Source organism: Neomonachus schauinslandi, chromosome 7, assembly GCF_002201575.2.
Source record: "Neomonachus schauinslandi chromosome 7, ASM220157v2, whole genome shotgun sequence".
NCBI lineage: Eukaryota > Metazoa > Chordata > Mammalia > Carnivora > Phocidae > Neomonachus > Neomonachus schauinslandi.
The window spans coordinates 77,158,523-77,175,153 of NC_058409.1; the positions used below are offsets into that span (position 1 = coordinate 77,158,523).

At 35.0% G+C, this 16,631-nt stretch overlaps 1 protein-coding gene across 16 annotated transcripts in view; it reads left to right on the plus strand.

Annotated features, from left to right (window-relative positions):
* PPIP5K2 (diphosphoinositol pentakisphosphate kinase 2) overlaps positions 1-12,555 on the plus strand; it is a 69,459-nt gene extending 56,904 nt beyond the window's left edge. For all 16 annotated transcript variants that reach the window (XM_021701562.1, XM_044917069.1, XM_044917070.1 and 13 more), the window contains 3 exons: positions 581-721; positions 4,528-4,653; positions 10,838-12,555. In XM_021701562.1, coding sequence (XP_021557237.1) covers positions 581-721; positions 4,528-4,653; positions 10,838-10,950 — 380 coding nt within the window. In that variant the 3' untranslated portion in view covers positions 10,951-12,555. The remainder of the gene's footprint in view (positions 1-580; positions 722-4,527; positions 4,654-10,837) is intronic.
* The last annotated feature ends 4,076 nt before the right edge of the window (positions 12,556-16,631 follow it).

A 16,631-nucleotide genomic window follows, 5' to 3' on the forward strand; every position in this document is an offset into this window, starting at 1 on the left:
AATTATTGAGTTAATTCAATAAAGGTAGGTAAAATGTGTTTTGAAATTTCATTTTCAGCATAAATGAATGAATGTTGTTTTCAGGTCACACTAGAGAGTATCGTTGGCCTTGGTATGACTAGAAAAGCTAATTTAAATCACTCTTCACAAGTAATTACAACATAATTATTCTTCAACAAGAAGTTAATTTTAGCATTCTGGCATAAGGGACACATCATGGCATCAACTTATTCACCTATCAAGTAGACCTGATTTTTTAAAGTAAAAACTGAAACAATATAATGTTTTCTGCTTTTCCCCCCAGGTTTTTTCTTTAAGTATCATTCTTAGATTTTACCAAAATATAGAATGAAATTGTGTGCATGCTGTACTATGTGATTACATTTAAAATGAAATCTTTTGTCACATCTTGTTCCAATCCCATATTGCATAGCATCTGGTGTCATGACTTCAGAGATCTCATGTGTTTGCATGTGATAGATTGGAAAGACCTAACCCATACAGTTCTAAGCAATGGTCATCTTCCTTCTTAATTAAAGATTTTTTAAATATCCAAATTTTCTTCATTTCTTTTTTTCAGGCTTTGAGTTGTATTCCATGGTGCCATCTATTTGTCCTCTAGAGACTCTTCACAATGCCCTGTCTTTAAAGCAGGTGGATGAATTTCTTGCTTCCATTGCTTCTCCATCAAGTGAAGTTCCACGGAAGACTCCTGAAATTTGTAGGAAAATTATTTTTATTACTATTATTATTATTCTTATCATTTTGTGGCAGTAGATATTATCTAAATATAAAAAGAATTATAACAACAAACTCAGCTAGTGGTAGTGAATAGAATTTTACGAGAAAAGGGGATATAAAGGAACATTATTTGGAGATCTTTGGTGTAATTACTATGCAGTGTGCCACTTTTCTTGACTCTTCCCAAAAATCTTTTTCTTTCCAAAAAGGAAAAAGAAAAATCTAAGACCCAGCAATAGAAGTCAACAATATAGAGTCATGGTCTTTTTTCACATTCTTATCGTGTGTCATTTTATAATAAGCTTTTTAAAAATTACAAAATATCATTTGTCATTAACCCACACATGCACACATGCCTATCCCCACAACAGCTCTGGTAAGTAGTCATTCTGATTGAGAAGGAGCTCTTGACTAAAGAGAGCAAATTAGGACAAAAGGGTTTTCAAGTTATGTTCTTCAGAAAATATTCTGAAAAGGTTCATTCATCGAAGAAAGGGGATTCATGGCTCAGTAAGTTTTGGAAACTGTATATTATATCCTACCTCTCTTTGGAGAGAGAGAGTTATATTAGTGTAGAAATAGCTAAGGTTCTTTTGTAAGGAAAGCTGTATACCCAGATTTTCCAAAACTTATTTTTTGAGAATGCACATTTTTGGTGACACACTTAAACATTCTATAGCACTATTGTAAGGGACATCATTTTGGGAAACCCTTAGGGCTACCTTTTTGGGTGTGAGAAGACAGCTGACTGCTGTCATTCTCAGCTCTATAAGATCCGTCAGCACGCTGGAATTTCCAGTTTAGGAAGCATCCAGTTTGGGGAGAGCATGCTCTGCTCTGTTAAGAATCTTGCTGGGGCTAGTCATATCTTCGGAAAGTCACAAACTTTCAATGTATACCTTTCTCCTTCTCATAAGGTGCATACTGTAAATCTCTTTCTCTGAAGAATGAAATTGGAGGTCTGGGAATGAAAGCCCCTTTCACGTGTTGCTGTTATCCTCTTCCCTTTCTGACTACCACGTTGTATTATTCTAGAGAGTTCTGTTCACATTGTATTCTGTCTGAATGGTGCCCCCTGCATTTCTGGAGTATAGTGGCTTCTTCCCTTTTCTTACACTTTTGGTAGTAGAGGTCAACATTGAATCATTAACAGTAATGGAGAGATATCTGGGCATTCTAAAATACTTTTAGGAATGGTTTTAGGAAGTGGTTTTTAATTTCAAAATCTGCATATGAATGTGTCTGATTCTGAGAATTGATAATACTCCAAATGAAATAACTTCTCTAAGCTCTATGAAGTCAAAGTTAGGAAAACGGAAGCATGTTCATCTCACTTTCTTCTCTGTTAGCTGATAGAATGGACAGTGCTTTTCCTCAGATTGCAGTAGAGAACCTGAATGAATTCTCATTTACCCTTTACCCCCTTTATACTTGATGTTTCACTTCTTCCCTGGGTAAGGATTTATAATCTTAGAATAGAGATGAAAGAAAGATTCTAATTAATAAATTAGAACTTAGGATAGATATCAATGCTATTTAGACTTTAGAAGATTTTCAGTGAATGACAAGGGAAATAGCAGTAATGACATCTGTTTTGGGAAGAGAATTGTGGGATATTTACAAAAAGATCATCTTTGAAGTTATATTCTGTGATGCTGTTATATTATGTTGGCTTTATTTCTGTGGTTAGTGAATTCAGTTCATCAGAGTATATTATTGAGGTATATTAATGAAGGATATTAAATTCCTTTTCCAGTTCAGGTTAGCTCTTCTCTATATCATGGATACAAGTTGTACCCCAAGCCCTGTAGCTCTTCTAAAATTTCCTGCCATTACTTACTAAAGGAACTAGATGAGAACATAAATACAGTTAATGCAGTTCATAGAATTGGGTAAACCTTAGAGTCCATCTGGTTCATTGGTCTTCAATCTGTATTCCCAAGAGCTTTTAGAAGTTCCATGAGGGAGAGGATGCTGAGTGGTTAGGCCTTATGTCTTGCATGGCTGCTTCAACCAGAGTATCTGTTTTCATCCATTTTATTTAAGATTTCATTTGGGAAAAATTTACTGTTTAAAGAAAAAAACTTAGACACCATTGAGGAAATCAAGTAGTTAGTGATCAAGCAAGACTAAAATCCAGGTCTTCTAAAGTGTATGGTTTTTTAAATTATTTTTGAATAGTAAAGAAAATAGATGCTAATTATAATAAAAGTTATCTGAAGCCTACATTTTATACTGTAACTGCAGAATTAATAGTAATCACAGTATATTTACATTATTTATACTTAATTCCCTGAATTGTCAAGGAATTAGCATCATAATATAGACTCTACTGATTTTGTGCTGTTTATAACACAGAAGCTGACATTGTTAATCCTCTGTCATTCGGAAAGGCTTTTTCCTCACTTAGGACAAAATTAATCAATTTTGTGGTAGCTAGTAGATAGGTTACAATGGGACACTAACAGAATCAGATGGGGGGGAAGGTGTGGAAATGCTAATTGGATAAGTTAGAGATGGAAGTTTACAGGATAAAATATACAAGCAGGAAAGAGCTTAGTAGTGGTGTCCTGCTTTACATGGTACTTTAGGGATTTTTTTCATCATTTGTGTATTAGGTCATTAAAATTGGAACTTCTGCCATTGGGATTTATATTCATTCAGTGTAGATAGATAGCAGCCATCTAAGGCACAGTTGCTATAATTTAGCCCACATATTTATTTTTCAGAGACATGCTGTTTATTGCTATCATATCCTCCCCTCAAATTGCAAAAACAGCCAAATCTTGTTTTTTTTTGTTAACTCCCCACCTCCCTTTGGTTAGGAACTCAGAAGCTCATGCCAGTACCTCTCCTGCTCTGACCTATCCTTCCCCAGAGGAATTCATACTTAAGAATTATCCCTACTTTTTCAAATAAATAAATAAAAATCTTTTAAAAAAGGGGGGGCGGCGCCTGGGTGGCTCAGTCGTTAAGCGTCTGCCTTCGGCTCGGGTCGTGGTCCCAGGGTTCTGGGATCGAGCCCCGCATCGGGCTCCCTGCTCCATGGGAAGCCTGCTTCTCCCTCTCCCACTCCCCCTGCTTGTGTTCCCTCTCTCGCTGTCTCTCTCTCTGTCAAATAAATAAATAAAAATCTTAAAAAAAAAAAAAAAAGAATTATCCCTACTTTTCCTTGTCACCTCTTAATTGCCCCACTGTGATTAGAAAGAAAGAAAAGAAAATCTTTAAAATTCCCTTTCATTAAGATAAATCTCAACTAGATAATAAAGGAAGACAATCTGATTTATTTTATTACTTATAATCTATTAGTTTATTCTTAAATATAATAGTTTAATAGACCATAGTATTTATAAATTAACTATCCCTGAATCTCTACTTCATATTTTTAAGAGAAAAAGAATTTGGGACCCTGTCTTTTTTTTTTTTTTAACCAGGCAGTAAAACTGTCATAAGCCCTCTGCTATCCCTTAAGAATCTGAGTTTCTATCAGGGCAGTATAAAATTATGTCTGTTGCTCTATTCTTGTTGGCATACCTTTGGTAAAGACTGTTAAATGCTTATTATTTACAGTAGAAACAGAACATCTATTTGGCTAAGAGCATGAGAGAACTTTTTATAGGAAAGATGATTTTGCTGCATTTACTCCATAAGCCTTACATTGTCTATTTTCTCCTGTAATGTATATTCATAAGTCCACTAAATATGTCATTAGAAATTTCTAAAATGTAAGAACTTGGCAGAAATAATCAAACTGCCATATCTGTTGTGGTTTTTTTTTTTTTCCAGCTTCTACAGCTTCACGTTCCAGTCCAGTAATGAGAAGAAAAATATCTTTAAATACATATACACCTGCAAAGATCCTCCCAACACCACCAGCTACCTTAAAGAGTACGAAAGCAAGCAGCAAACCAGGTTAGAACTGTGTGTGAATTTATGGATTCTGTATAGCAATTAGAGGAGTAATAATAGCTTGCTTTTTGAGTTTAAAATCTGTTTTTAGGAAGGATCATTACAATTCCTAGAGTTAAAAACTGTTATTGTAGTCTATTGATGTACTTATATTTTTTTCTCTGTTGTCTCTCCCACCCCTGTATCTGTTAATAAAATATATTTCATACTGATACTTTTCTGCAAACCAACTTATGAACTCTTTTTGCTTTTCTTTTGAGCCTAGGCATTATTTTGTCATTTTATATGAAATTTTTTTCTCTTTTTTTACAGTGTCTTAATTCTCCATTCTCAGTCAACATGTTGTTGTGGTTTTTTTTGTAAGGTTTTATTTTTTAAGTAATCTTTACACCCAACCTGGACCTTGAACTCACAACCCCAAGATTAAGAGTCACACTCTACCAACTGAGCCAGCCAAGCGCCCCGACTTTTTTCTGTTTTTACTTTTTGGCATATTTGATTGTGTGATTGATCCTTCCTGAAATCTTATCTTATTCTGACTTCCACAATGTACTCTGTCTTGGTGCTCCTTCCCTTTATCTGATTCTTCTACTTTTCTTGTTTGACAGTCATTCTTCTTCCTACTTTCCTATGCCAAACAAGGACATTCAACAGTTCCCTTTTTTCTTACCTTATATATTTTTTTCTTCAGAGAATTCTAGGTAGCTCTGAGGTTTTGACTGTATCCTCACTGGAAATCTCTTAATTCTATTCCTCATGTTAGTGCTCTCAAATATTCTTTTGGTTAAGAGTTTGTGCTTGGGAGTAGGAGGAACCTAGATTAAAATCTCAGCTCTACTACTTTTTAGCTATATGATCTTGGGTAAGTTACTTAACTTCTCTGATCCTCGATTTCATAGTCATAAAATCAGGGTAATAGATCCTCCTTTAAAGGTTGTCAGAAATGAATCCAATAATATATGTAAAGTACTTGACACACACAGTAAACACTCACTAAATGTTAGCTGCTATTATTGTTACAGTGTTGCCAAACTATTCACTTCCCCCCAAATAAATCCCTTTGACACTCAGGTCATTTTTCTTCTTCTAAAATGTTCTCCCCTTACTTCCCACTCTTCAAACCCCAACCCAGCCCCCTCCACTGGTGATGTATTTATATGATTACCAAAACAAGAACTCCAATGACACTCTACTACTGACTTGTTTTTATACCTAATTATAGCTCTGTCAGATTATCAGGCCTTACAAATTAAAGGCAGTATCTTAAATATATTTAAACTTAGTACATTCCAACTAATCAGAATATGCAGGTACAGACAACTGAAATCTTAAATATAAATCTTAATATCTTAGTACCTTAAATATAAATTATCGTGTATTCCATATACAGCTCAAAGCTAACATTTGTATAGTTTTTTTATGCTACAAAGTGCTTTTTTATTCTTAAATTTCTAAACGTGGCCCATGGCCATGCCATTATAGATGAAAAGTTGCAGAGAGGTTGTGACTTATCCCTGTTCACATAACTAGTAGTTGGTAGACCTAGGATTTGAATACTCTTTGAATCATGGTACATTGTTGTTCTCTACATATTAGACACATAATAAATGCATTATTTCATAAGCATTTTTAAATAATAACGATGAAGTGGTATTATATTTGACGTCTCAAATAAAACATAGGCCAATAAAAGCCAATCTTGCATTTCTGGGATAAGCCCTACTTGGTAATGATGAATAATTTATTTATATGTTGTTGAATTCAGTTTGACTTTGACGATTTGGGCACCTGCATTTGTGAAAGATAGTGATTGGTCTGTAGTTGTTGTTTTTATTTGTTTGTTTTGTTTGTTTTCTTGTTTTTTGTTTTTGTAATGTCTTTTAGATTTTGGTATCAGGTGGATGCTGGCTTCATAAAACGATTTGGGAAATATTTCTTCCTCTTTCTCTTTTCTGAATGAGTTTTTGTAAGATAGGTATTTCTTAAATTTTGATAGAATTAATTTTTTGTTTCATTTTAGTGATGGCTTTGCTAACTTGTATATTTCAAGGAATTTGTTCATTTTATCTAAGTTGTCGACTTTCTGATTACTTTAGTATCCTTTTAATGACGGTGGTAATAACGTCCATTATTTATGATACTGATAATGTGTGTTGTGGGTTTTTTCCTTTATTACTCTCACTTTGGTGTTCTCAAAGAGCTAGATTTTAGCTGTTTGTTTTATATTTCATTGATTTCTGCTCTTTAATATTTTCTTCCTTCATTTATTTTGGATTTACTTTTATCCTCTGTAGTTTCTTAAATCACTTTTTGTTAGACATTTCTTCTCTTGTTATATAAACATTTAAAGCTGTAAGTTTCCCTCTTTCAGCTACATTTCACAAAAGTTAAATTTTATTTTGATTCTCATTCAGTTAAAAATATTTTCTAATTCACATTGTGATTTATTCTTTGGGTCATGGAGTATTTAGAAACATATTGGTTAATTTCCAAATATTTGGGGGTGGGGATGTGAATATCTTGTTACTAATTCCTTGTTTCATTGCATCGCAATTACAAAACATACACTGTTTTGTAACATACACTGATTGCAGTCTTTTACATGTGAAACTTTTTTTTTTTATGGCTTACCATTTGGACTTGGTACATCTTAAATGTACCAAGAGCACTAAAAAAGAAATTTTATTCCATAGTTCATTGGTATCATGTTCTATCAGTACCCATTAGGTCAGAATTGCTGATAATCTTATTCAGATTTTCTGTGTCTTTACCATGTTGAGGGGTGGGGACATGTGCACAGGAGGAGAGGTTCTCATTATTGTATCAGTTGCTTAGAGAGCAATTTCCACTCACAACTGTAGAGTTGGGTGTTTCTACCTTTAATTCAGTCAGCTTTTATTCTGTGCTTTGAAGCTTTTTTATTACGTACATATATATTTCATATGCCTTCCTAAGGTATTGACCCATTTATCATCATGAAATCTCCCTCTGATTCCTAGTAATGCTTTGTCTTAAAGCTAATTTAATCTGTTGTGAATCTTGCTACTTCACATTTCTTATGCTTACTGTATGCATGGAGTATTTTTCCAAACAATCTGTGTCTTCATATTTAAGGGATTTTTTTTTTTTTTTTGTAGGCAATATACATTTGGCTTTTTAAAAAACCCATTCTAGGGCACCTGGGTGGCTCAGTTGGTTAAGCGACTGCCTTCGGCTCAGGTCATGATCCTGGAGTCCCTGGATCGAGTCCCGCATCGGGCTCCCTGCTCGGCAGGGAGCCTGCTTCTCCTTCTGACCCTCCCCCCTCTCATGTGCTCTCTCTCTCTCATCTCTCTGTCTCAAATAAATAAATAAAAATCTTTAAAAAAAAAAAAAACCCATTCTAACAATATCTGCCTTATAGTTGCAATGTTTACAGTTCATTAACATTGTAATTATTGATATGGTTGGGTTAGATCTACTGTTTCATTATATTTTCTGTTTATACCTTCTGATTGTTATTCTTTTATTCTTTTCTTCCTTGTTTTGTATTAATTCAGTATTTTTTAGTATTTTATTTAACTTATCTATTAGCTTTTTAGCTTTATCTTTTTGCATTATTCTTTTATTGGTGGCTGTAAATACACATCTCTCACTTTTCATGGTCTACTTAGAGATAATTTTATACTCAAAATATGGAAGCCTTGCAACTATAGGTTCATTTACCTTCCTCTCCTCCCATCCTTAACACATAGTTATCCATGTGTGTTACTTCCACATATATTATAAAGGCTACAATACAGTGTTAAAATATTTGCTTTAAGCAGTCATATGTATTTTAAAGAAATTAAGAAGAGAAAAAAAGTCTTTTATTTATCCACACGTTAGCCATCAGTTTTTATTCCTTTTCCTAAGTCTTTGTTTCCATGTGGTTTTATTTGCTTTCAACCTGAATCTTGTTAGCATTTCTTATACTGCAGGTCTGTTACTGTATTTAAAAAAGTATTTATTTTACCCTCATTCTTGAAAAGAAGTTTTGCTAGATAGACATAATTCTAGGAAGAAAGTTTTTTTTTGTTATTTTTGTTTTTTTCCCCCAGCCCTTAAAAGGTGTTGTTCCTGTTTTCTGGTTCCCATTGTTTCTGAGAGAAGTCTTTGTTAATTGAATTGTTCCAATGTATGCAGTGGGTTAATGAATTATTTTTTTCTGCTTCCTTTTAATATTTTCCCTTTATCTTTGACTCTCAGCAGTTTGACTATGGCAAGCCTGCCTAGGACTTTTTTTTTTTTTTTAATATTCTAGATTGATGTTCACTTTTTCCTCTCCATTCTGCTGTTAACCTATCTAGTGGATTTTTATTCTTTAGTTTTAGACACTTTTTGATTCTTTTAATTTTTTCTCTTCAGAGATTTCCTATATTCTTATTCATTATAAGCAATCTTTTCCTTTGTTCTTGAGTATAGTTAAAATACTTGCTTTAAAAATCTTGTGTAACTAATCTGGCTGATCTCAGGATTGGTCTCTATCAGTTTATCCATTCTCAAGAAGAAAGATGTTTTCCTGTTTCTTCATACATTGAGTAATTTTGGATTGTATCCTAGACATTATGAATGAGATGTTGTATAAAGGCCAAACTGTTATTTTTGTTATATTTCTCCCAAGAGTATTGAGTTGTTTCGGTTCTTTTAAAGCAAAGAGTTAACCTTGGCTGAACTCAGATTGCAAAACTGTGTCTCTTGAAGTCATTGGCAGCTCACATTTCACTTCATTTCTTTTAGCCTCAGCTGGACTTCTTGGAGCTTACCCTGCTCAGGACATAAATGTGATCAGGTTTATACAAAGAATTGGGGGCTTTCCCTTTCTGGAATCTCCCACCTGATTTCCAGCAGCTATAGTTGCTCCAATACTTATCTTCTGGTTTTTAATGCTACTAAGAATGAGTTCTGTGTTGGAGTTTTAGTCATTGCACATGGTTCAGACTGGATACTCTGGATACTGTCCTTAGGCCAAAAGCTTTTTTTTTTTTTTTTGAGAGAAACAGCTTGTGAGCCATGAAGCGGGGTCAGGGGGAGGGTGGGTAGAATAGAGGGGCAAAGGGAGAGGGAGAGAGAGAATCCCAAGCAGGCTCCACACCCAGAGCAACGTGGTCACAACCCTGAGATCATGGCCAGAGCTGAAATCAAGAGTCATACACTCAACTAAGCCACTCAGGCACCCCATATTTTTAAGGCCAAAGCTTTTTAAAAAATGTGTGTGTTGGGGGTACTCAACATGAATTCCCTTCTTCCAAGTGTTGATTTTTTTCCAGTATGCCCCTGCTTTTGTTTACTCTTCAGTGTCTTCAAATAGTTGTTTTTCATATTTTATCCAAAGTTTATACTTGTTATCTGTAGGAGAATTGGTCTGACAGAAGCTTCCCATCCATACTGGAAGTGTAATCTGGCTTAGAATAGTTTTTTAGTAACTCATTAGGGCTTGATTTGGGTTTAGATATAGAAGGATGATTTCTAAGTGAAGAATATTTATAGTTTTCTAACCTTCGGAATTTTTATTTATTTTTTTTAAGATTTTATTTATTTATTTGACAGCGCACAAGCAGGGGGAGGAGAGGGAGAAGCAGGCTCCCCACTGAGCAACGAGCCCGATGCGGGTCTCGATCCCAGGACCCTGAGATCATGACCTGAGCCGAAGGCAGATGCTTAACCAACCAAGCCACTCAGGCGCCCCACCTTCAGACTTTTTAAATAGTGGTGACATAAGAGATAGAGTAGAAAGTAGATGTTTATAGGGAAATGATGAGTTCAGTTTAAAACATATTATGTTTCCTGTCAATTATCTATACAGAGATTTCTAGTAGGATATACAGGGTATACAAATCTTGAAGTAAGGGAAAAGACCTGGAACAGAAGTGCACATTTGGAGATTGTTAGCACAATAGATGGTAGTTAAAAATGATGAATAAATTAGTTTTCCAGGAAGAATGTAGAGTGAAAAGAGAAATTTGTTTTGTGAACACAGCCCATTGGCATTACTTTTTGGATTGGTGTTGAATTCTAAAAAGTTAAAAGGTTAAAAATGCTCTATTGAGCGTTTACAATGTTTCATTTATATCACAATTAAAATTAATTATTTTTGTCACTTAGCAGTATTATTTGAACATGAATTGCTTGTGAAAATCTAAGCAATAGTTTTTCTCTTTTTGTATAGCTACCAGCGGACCTTCTAATGCAGTTGTTCCTAATACCTCATCTCGAAAAAAGAATATAACTAACAAAACAGAAACGCATGAACACAAAAAAACCACTGCGAAAAAGAAATAAAATTTTAGCAGAAGCTGGACCTCCTTAAATATATGAAAATCACGTGTTCAATAGAAAAGGACACATAATAAACCTTGGCTGAAAACTGTCAAAGCAAGTAGTTTATGTTTCTCCTTATACGTCTCTGAATTCATTTTAAAATATGTTAAATCTAGAGAATTCATCATATATATTCAGGTAAGGAACTTTTCTCATGATCTTGAAATGTTTAAGACAATGTTCATTAACATTTTATGAGCAGCAAAAGTTATGGTGATGAAGGTCTGTCATTCTTAATGTTATGTTTACCATGTGCCCTTGGTAAAGACAAGGACAGAAAAGCCCAGCTAGCTTGTATCAGTGTCACATCAATAATGCTGTTTACTCAAGAATCTGTGAGGTGACCTCTATATACACTTTCATTTTCATGGGATTTTATCTTAGCTGTAGAAACCTATAGCTTGGGTTAGAATTTGGCAGTCAGGATTACTGATTGCAGATTTTTTAAGTGTATTTCCAAAGAGATTTCATTGACCATTTAGATTAGAAACTCTTCCCCCCAATTGTTAGAATTACAGATATGCTGCATTATTTAATAACTGGAGTATTAGCATATGGATTATTTTTTCAATATGTGCTTTGAGTTTTTTTATTGTGTGTTATTTAAAATATTGCATATACAGCTGGGATAACTACACCTTTATGCACATAGATTTCTATATTAATTTGTAGAAAATACTTTCTTTATATATTTCCTTACCATAAGGTGCTTTTGCTTATCAGGAAAATTTTGCTTCATGTGTTGGGAAGAAAGACAGCTTTAGATTTTTTTTTTTTTTTAAGAGATATAGTTGACAAGTTTATAAATGTTACACTTATTTTCAGAGTTCTTTTTAGATCTAAGGAAATCAGGTCAGAAATGGATATCATCAATGTGAGAAGAATGTCTGAATTCTGTAGTTAGTAGATATTATGTATAGCACCTCCTTTTTTAGCATTTCCATTCTTATCTCTAGTGTATCAGTTGATCTCACTAAGAAAGCTTAAAGATTGAACACTTGCTCTTTTCAAATGATTAGATTTTGAAAGGATGTTGAGATCATTGTTTTGTGATTTCATCTGTGATGTGAAAAAATATTTATTATCCTTGGTGCTTTTTTCCCCCTAATGCACAAATAATTATAAACCACTTGAAATGACTTAAACAGTAAACCAAACAGTACAAGCTGATAAGAATTCCATGCATTGCCATACAGGTCACTTAAATTGCTAAAACTTTAGTTTGAAGCTTATGTTTAGGCAATTACTGAATTCTCATATGAACACAACTATTAAAATTCTTCAGGAGACTCTCCTGACTTTAGATCATCATCTAAGAATTGACTTTTAGAAAATAAGCATATTATGTGTTAGTTTTAAAAGTACCAGATGCAAAAGTCACAAATATATACAATTATATGTTTATATACTTCACGTGAATGTAATTGTATTATGTGGAGACATGTCTTTTAAACAACTGAATGTACCTAGGCTTTCTGTATGTGAAAATGTTAATGTGCTCAGTGTGGGAGTAAGAAACTACTTTTATTTTTTAAGTGAAACTGAATTAAAATATTTTATTTCCAGAATCAGAGAGTGACTTATATTGCAAATTATTTTTTATTCCTGTTCTTTATCTCTTTCCTTTTAGCTTTCAAAGTAGAAATAAATGAAGAAAACTATTTGAGTATTAAACAGTGCTATCTTAGATATGAAATAAAACTTACTGTTGGCCGTACACATTGCAATATATTTCCTAGACATTAACTAGAAAAGTTTAACACAGCTCACTTTTTCCATTGTTATACAAGAACTATGATTTCACTGTAGTCACTAAACTCGGTAATATTTTTGTGTAGACTGGACAGTCTGATTTGAAAGAATCTTTGAGTCATTTTCTAAAACGACAAAAAGGCCTATAGATAAGAGCAAGAAATTATAGTTATCACTATTTAGTGGAAGTTTGACTGAATCCTCTGTTTCTCACATGCTTCTGTCCCTGGAAGGTGTATTTTTCGTTTGTTTTAAATACTGGAAGACACTGCTTCTCGCAGTCTAATCCCGCAACCAGCAAAGAGATGAGAAAGTGCAGCCTGAAGAACCGCCCAGCATTCTGGGATGTTGGTCTTCATAGCACATTATTCATTCTTTCTATCCTCATCCATACATCTGAACTCAGACTTAACTTTGCCTGTGAAGTTGTTCTAGCAGCTTTTGCTGTCCTGGTTCTATTGAGTTCTCACAGTCCATCCTCAACACCAGGAAATATTTTGGGGGTGTTTTACCAACCTCAGGTTAAAGGAGAAAAATGTGCTGAGCAGCTTTCTCCTGTTTCCTTTGAGCAGGAAATGGAGGCAGAAGAGAAACAGTAAAGGGAGAAAGCACTTGTGACAGTGTGCTTCGTGTGCAAAAGGGCAATAGATGGCCATGAAGAGAGAAAAGTTAAATGTACAGTTCTTCAAGAAATACTTAATTAAAACTCTTTAGAGGAGAGAAAAGTCTATTTTGAACAGTATTGCCCAGATTTCCCTCCAGGTTTTGCTGACTCTTGCCCTGCATGTCCACTACTACCTAGTTCCGTGCCAGTTTGAACTAAGATTTTACTTTTTTGTCTTGTATTCATATGTTAATGGAAAGTCCTCAGTATTTCCTTTTGTGTTTTTCAAAGTTTGCTTTCCATATAGTGTTCATTAATGTTACATCATTTTATCCTTGACTTATCTGGACAGCATCGACTGCCTGTATTCTTCTTAGTCAGGTACGGATCGTTTCTGCAATGGCTCAGCGGTTCCCTCTCTAGCCCCTCTCCACTTCTCATAAACTACCTAGAGCTGTCACCACCAGCAGCATTCTTACCGTGGGGACGATTTTATATTCCTTCTGAAGGAGTCACTTGTCATAAGGAGTCCAAGTAGAAACAGCTCTCCCTTTGTACAGAAACATGGGTACCAAACTATTGCCATGTGAAGTTTTCTTTATATGGGTCAATTTTTTTGAAGGTCTACTCTATTTTCAGAGAATGGAGAACTATGTAAGATCGATTATTTTATACCATATGTAAATTACATTTTGATTAAATATATGATTTAGATCTTCTATAACCTTTTCCTTTGGTCCATGTGCTTAGTCATGACTTGAGACAGAGGTAAATGAAACTTTTCACTTAGGGATTTTCTCCTTTTATTATCTGGTTTTTATTGTTTTTCTCTATTGTATGTGGCTATGTTTCCTGTTGCATATGAATTCGTGACTGCTAGATTTCCAGTGTGGGCATTACCTTTATCATTATAGCAATATCTTTTATTGTTGTTTCGCTGGATGCTTTTGTCCTGTAATTTAAAATGTCAGATATTAAGATTAAGACTAGTGTTTTAATTTAGCTCACATTTGCTTGATATACCTTTATTCATCCCTGTATTTTTTTGTATTTTTGTCACTTTGTTTAGGTATTTTAAAATAGTATATAGTGAGTTTTGCTTTGTGATTCAATTTTAGGATTCCTCTTATTTCATGCATTAGTGTAGTCTTTTCATATGTAATATATCTTTGCTTTTAGGTTAATGCTTTCTATTTTTATTGCTTTTGTTATTTTTTTTATCTTTTTGTAAAAGAATACTTTTCATTCCAAGTAAGAAAAACTCCAGTTGAAACTTAAAATCATTAAGGAAATTTATAACACATTTCTGAAAGTCCACAGATGGGGTGGGTTCCAGCCACAGTTCTCTCAGTCCATACTGTCTTCGAGGACCCAGGTTCTCTCCCTCACTCCTATAGCATAGTACAGGCTTTATCCCAAAGTTGTTTTCCCTCATGTTCACAAAATGGCTGCTCATGGCAGTCAGCATTGTATGTTTCCTTGTTCATGTCCAACACAACAAAAATTGAGGAAAATTCTCCCTTAACCATGGAATAGTAAGTCTTTCATTTCCATGTGATTGGGCCAACATATTTGGTCATCTATCCACTCCTGGATGATTAACATTGTCTAGGAGAATTCGATGGGCTTGTTGGCTCTGGAGTTGGTGATAGGGTCAAGTTCCCCCAAAAGCCTCAGCATTGTGGATAGTTTGGACCAATTAATGCTTTATCGTGGAAGGCTGGTCTGTGCATAGTAGGGTGTTTAACGATATTCCTATGCTAAGCTGCAAGAGTTGAGGTAGTCAATTAAGACAACGAACCAAAATGAAAATAAAAATCAAGTCTCTGTTTACTTACTGTGATAATGTAAGCAAGAGGCCAAAAAGAAAAGTAGTATTGGCTCCTCACTGTTCTTCCTTGTCCCCGTCCCCCGCCTCACCCCCCATTGGCTCCTCACTGTTCTTCCTTGTCCCCGTCCCCCGCCTCACCCCCCACTGAATGGCACTGGGCAAGGGTCAATCACATGACATGCAGTGCAGATGGAGGAAATAGTCTCACTGCTGAGGAGCACCGAGCAAAAGATTCCTGCCATTTCATGAACCCAGGGGACAGGAGAGGGAGAGAAGGAAAGGCTAGAAGTGGAAAAAATAGAGTGGAGAAGTGCATCTTGGTCAAGACCTCTCCCCAATAAGAAGGTCTCAGTGGAGACACCTTAACATTGCCTTAGCCAAGGTCCCCTGAGACGGCCTCTGGATGGAGGTGCCAGGGCTAGGAATGCAGATACGAATATGAGAATGGTGACCTGAGTCCTTGACTATGGCTCCCTTCAAAGACTGTGTGGGGAGGACAGCTTTCCCTCATAAAGCCTACCAGGGAAATCTTTTGTAATTGCCCATGATAGGGCCTGAAGCTGGTCTCCTCATCCTGATCTCCAACCTAAATGCCAGTAACTCCCCCCAGAAGAGAGTCAAATATGTCTCTAGATATTGCCAAATGTCCGCTGGAGAAGCAGAATCACTGCCAGTTAAGAATCCCTCCTTGAAGCACATGATTATGTGAAGAAAGGATGGACACAGGACCAAAATTAGGGTTCTGAAGAGGGGTGGAGGGATGAATAAAGGATAAATAATCAACAATATACATTGTACACGGCATTTTTATTATATTATCCATGTTTGCTCTAGTTTCCTTTGTTCCCCTAGTGGTTTTCTTAACTGTAATTTTGATTTGTGTATTTCATTTTTTAGATGCTATTGACTCCCTGCTATGAGCAATGTCCAATTAGTATACTCTTTTTCTGCCTTTCCTCTAGAGCTCTTTTAGTTGGCTGTATTATTTCCTTGGTTCTTCTTGTGTTTAGCTTTATACCTATAAATATTTTATGCCTTTATCACATGCTTATCAATTTAAATGCCGTATTTTGAACCCCTGATTAATCAAGATGAAACCATTTCCACCTTATCCTCTCTTGGCCTTCTCTCAGTTTACTTAAGTTCTTTGTATTCCTTCTGGTGTTGCATTTGTTTTAGGGATGACTTTTTCGCTTTTCCGTTTCTTTTCTGAACTCTGTTAAACTCCTATTGCATTTCCTTTGGTTGTGGTGCCATGTGGTTTCTGATCACCTATATCTCTGGATGAACTTTTTGTTTCCTTCAGTTGAGTTATGACAGTATATTTGGCCATGTATTTCATATGCTCAGTGGATTCATTTTTTCTGTTGAACGGTTTTATCAACAGTGGTTTTATCTGCTATTATTTCTCCTGTTCCTGTCCTCCTTTTCTTGGAGTGTTTGTGCAAGTACCAT